This window comes from Bombus impatiens, unplaced genomic scaffold (genome assembly GCF_000188095.3).
Source record: "Bombus impatiens unplaced genomic scaffold, BIMP_2.2 scf_0264, whole genome shotgun sequence".
Taxonomy (NCBI): Eukaryota; Metazoa; Arthropoda; class Insecta; order Hymenoptera; family Apidae; genus Bombus; species Bombus impatiens.
In genome coordinates this window covers 1057283-1061601 of record NT_176683.1, presented here as the reverse complement: position 1 = coordinate 1061601, position 4319 = coordinate 1057283, and the positions used below count along the sequence as shown (strand labels likewise).

At 38.5% G+C, this 4319-nt stretch overlaps 1 protein-coding gene across 1 annotated transcript in view; it reads right to left on the bottom strand.

Annotated features, from left to right (window-relative positions):
* LOC100749760 (sodium channel protein para) overlaps window positions 1-4319 on the bottom strand; it is a 71628-nt gene that overhangs the window by 29121 nt on the left and 38188 nt on the right. The window contains exons 13-15 of the mRNA XM_024367078.2: window positions 4113-4319; window positions 2013-2069; window positions 1-101 (exon numbers count right to left, since the gene is read on the bottom strand). The exon at window positions 4113-4319 is cut by the window's right edge and continues 10 nt beyond it. Coding sequence (XP_024222846.1) covers window positions 1-101; window positions 2013-2069; window positions 4113-4319 — 365 coding nt within the window. The remainder of the gene's footprint in view (window positions 102-2012; window positions 2070-4112) is intronic.

Here is a 4319-nt window from a genome sequence, read left to right as displayed (position 1 = left end):
GGTCCGACGAAACGGCCCCGGCCATTTCTGATCGTGAACTGATGGCTACCGCGGCTGCTTCGACGGAGATTGAACGGTGAGCCAGGCAGGCTAAGACTCGCCTGAAATTACAACAAAGCGGACCACCGCTTTTCTCTCTCACTGTTCTCGAGTTTCTCTCGAAAAGCGTGGACGTCAAGGGACACACGTTTAAGGGAGCAAGGCGGGTTCCTCCTCGTTCTTTTTCCCCGTAACATTAACCCTTTGCGGCCAGGCGTCGCCATAGTTTGGGCATTTAAAATTTGTCTTCAAGGTCGGATGTCTTCGCAGTGGCCGCATTCAAAATTTCTCTTTGCACTTACTATTCGTAATTATGTAATTTCAAGGCTCGTGGATCTGCCTTTGGGCTTAGAGACTACTGTTCAAGAAGAAGAGGAATATGTCTTGAATATCGAATAGATGTTGATTGTTATTAAAGATAAATATTTATTGTCTTGAGCTTTATTTGATAGTATCGCTAGAAAAGTACGCCGACCGCAAAGGGTTAACCCTTTCGAACCTTGTGAACGCCTATGTGCGTCGAACAGAGTCCATTCTCTAATATTTGCATCTGTGCATTCGAAATGGAAGAAATTCCATTAGTTTATAAAGCGTTTAATGCGAGTTTCAGAAAGTCTGTGATCATTTTCGTTGGACAAATATATGCACGGTAATTTAAATCTTCTTTGCAATAATCGCAAAGTTGAATTGTTTTCTTTCATAAGTTGATAGATTTACATATGTTGTGATTGATAGTTACATCGTTCGTGATGCACTTTTGTTGCTGTACATATTATGTGGAAAAATTTAATAGTAGTTGTTGATTTTTGTATTTACTGCTCAAGTAATTCTACGCGTTACGTATGCAGGATATCTTGAGAAAATCTGGTTTTCTTTTAATACTGCATACCACTATGTGAAAATCAGCTTACTTTTTCATTATTTTTCACAGTCTCCATAAAAATACCAAAAACTTATTCAGGCTACGAAGACACTCTAAGACATTCTGTCGACGTTTAATGTGTGGTATAAAAAGCAATCTGTACCGAAAGGGTTAAATCCACTCTCCTACGGGGACTCATCGACGAGTCTTCGGAGGGTCTATGAAATGAGAATGGTCGCACGAAAGCCGGTAACCATTTTTATCTGAGTTTTAATCCCTACAACGAACGTTGAAGTTATGATCACCATGTTGAGATTAAGGTGGAAGTTCAATGCCTTCATGGAGAGACAAATCCTATCTGGTAATTCTGACATTGCTAATTTTATTCTTGCGAGCTTAAAGGCTACGCGAAGCTCAACATAGTATTTCAGTGGTGAAGTTCATGAATTGATATGGTAGTTTCGATGGTTCTAAAGATTGAGACAGCTTGTTAGAGAAATTCGTAACAAAGAATGTTTGAGATTCTAAAGATCTTAAATCGAACCGTACTGTGTAAGAATATATTAATTCTGCAGTTGCACTTTTCGAGTGAAATCAATCCTGGACCTGCTTAAGTCCTGCTCTTTTCATAAAATAAAAAGTTGTGTTCATAAAATATCAGTTTGCAGAGATATCCACAATCTAATTAAAATATTTTTAATGAAGTTAACGATTAATAAGAGTATTCTATTTTATCTAATTTAATTAAGTATTCTACTTTGAATAAACCAATGACCACTGCATTTTCCTTTTTTAAAAATATCCTTTGAAAAATTTCCAACATTTTTAATTTTGTTCAGATCGACTTCACGGCAACGAATGCAAATAAAAAAGGAAATATATTTGTCACATGGAACATTGCACTAGTGGTCGATCGAATCTTCAAGCATTCTTGAATGACAGTAATAATGGTCCTCTAATGGCAAATTTGGCGGTTTGATAAAAATCGTTCCGAACGCGTGAAACCTTCGACGATCGAATGGTGTATCGACATGAAGTTTCGGATCATGGATCCTGTACAACTATTTAGTACGTACGGTCGGCGGTGACAGACACGTCGTGACACACATACCTTCCGCAGGCTTTCCTGGTAGGCATAAGTAAACTGGCCATTAGCGGCGCGAGAGACCTTAAGAAAAAAACAAGAAAAGATATCTCCTACCAAACGGCTCGTAACGTTGTCTAATGTGTACACCAAGGAGGCACTCCATACGGATATATATGTTTATATAAATACTTGCAAAAGCGTTACATACACAGAGAAGTGATAGAGATAGAGAGATAAAAAGATAGAGCATGATGTTAACAACTGTCGTCGCAACATATCAGGGTAAAACGATGTTGATCAAATGTCGTCGTTGTTGAAACGGATGTAAGGGAGACACGAAGATCCGCGGTATCTACATAGTATAACTTGGCTATCATGGCTACTTTCGTGGTTTCATTTTATTGGTCCTTGCAGTTTGAGTTATTAGAGATTTCTGGGTCTAAAGTATGTTTCTTTGGAATGTGAATCTGATATCTTGATACAGAGTATTTCTTGGTACGAATATTATCATGCCAGTATCGATATTGCTATAAATATGATAAACTATTAATATTGGTACCATAATGTCACTAATAGTAGTACTAAATAAAATAAAACGGATTATATTCAAGATTTTGATGAACAACAGATTCACTCTCCAGAAATACACACTTACTCTTGGAAATCTCTAACAATTTGTGTTCACGTATTTCGATATAGAATAAAATGGAAATAAAGTGTCTTACTATACATACGATGGAAATCTTATCCATCTGTCAACCTTCTTAACCATTTCTCCACCAGTAACATCTTTGATTACAGAAATGTTGAAAGCGTTAAAAGATGTTTATTGAAAACAGACCTGCATATTTTCTGTGTGATTTATCAATCACATTCCTATTTGAACCGAAAATTCGTATCTCCTTTCTCTACTACACACATGCGTTACCATGCAAGACGGCACAGAATGAAACGTTACTTTACGTCGACGAACGATGATATCCTATTTGTAATTAACACGCGTCCGCGAGAAACCACATCGGTGATGATGAAACCAAAACGAATGCAACGCTGTCAAAAATCATCAAACACCATTCGAAACCAAGACAGAATCAGTGAAGAAAATTCAACGCAACGAAAAGCAAGGATTTCAATAAGCGTCCTAACGATTTACCAAATTTGATCATTACTTAACAATCGATTACAATAATGTACGACAAGCATGCTACAGAGCGATAGACTTTTATGAAGGGGCTCGACTCGTCGCTTTCGATCGCTAACTTGAGCCTAAGTAGGACGTTTCCTCATCATAATTCATCAACCGTCCTTGTTTCTCAAGGCATTCTCCTTTCCACCTCCCTAAACTGCCATCAACCACACCATGATAAATCCACCATTCCTACTCAGTTTACCATCATCGGTTGACGAACGCTCAACAAGACGAATCTACGCCAACCCTGTCCTTCAAACGGCTTGCAATGCACCATTGTACATACGTAAATTGATAGAACAGAGCTGTCCACATGAGGATTCCTTCATCCTGCTCCATTTGTTACAAATTAATTCCATTGCAAATATGTTTTTTTTCATTGTCTTTATGTAAATTCGTTACTCAATATATTTTGAGAATTTTGCAATTTTTAGATTTTGAAATTTTGAAAGTTTAGAGCTTCCGAAACTTTTCGATATGTGACATGGTTAATATAACGTAATACTCGATACTTGAAAAAAAATATGTTCTTTGCACTCTCTATGCATAGTACACTCGTCTTGTAAATTTTTCTACGCTGTAAGATTTACCCCTGAATGATACTAATTTTCTAATATTCCTATCGTAGTAACTTCAGTTCCAGCACAGATGGTTAAGGATTACATAATCTCCTGTGGACAGGCCTGTAGACCATAAGAACAATCATCAAAACGTAGTTCTGTAACAAGTGGAAGGAATCGAACAAAAACCGTGTACTTTCGTAAGTTTTACCGACGAGTCGAGTCGAGATCGAACAGCCTCGCGTGAATCGCTCTCGTAGAAGCGAGGTCAAGGGGGACAAGTTCGATAACAGGAGGCAAAAGATAGTACATTACGTCAAAGGAGGATAAATCGATGGTACGAAAGAGGGAGACATCGGCCAGTCAGACACTTACAGCGCTGACTTTTCGTGGTTTAGTGGTGGCCGTGTGATTGTTGATCTGTTTCACTCTATGCTCGCTGACTGACTCGATCGAACGTATGCTCATCCTCTCCTTGTTGTTATCGTCGTTCCCTTTTTCCTGACCAACGAACAGTTCATAGCTATGACATGAGAAGTCTGACGGTGATTTGACGATCTGATCGGCGGCGGCCACCGCCGC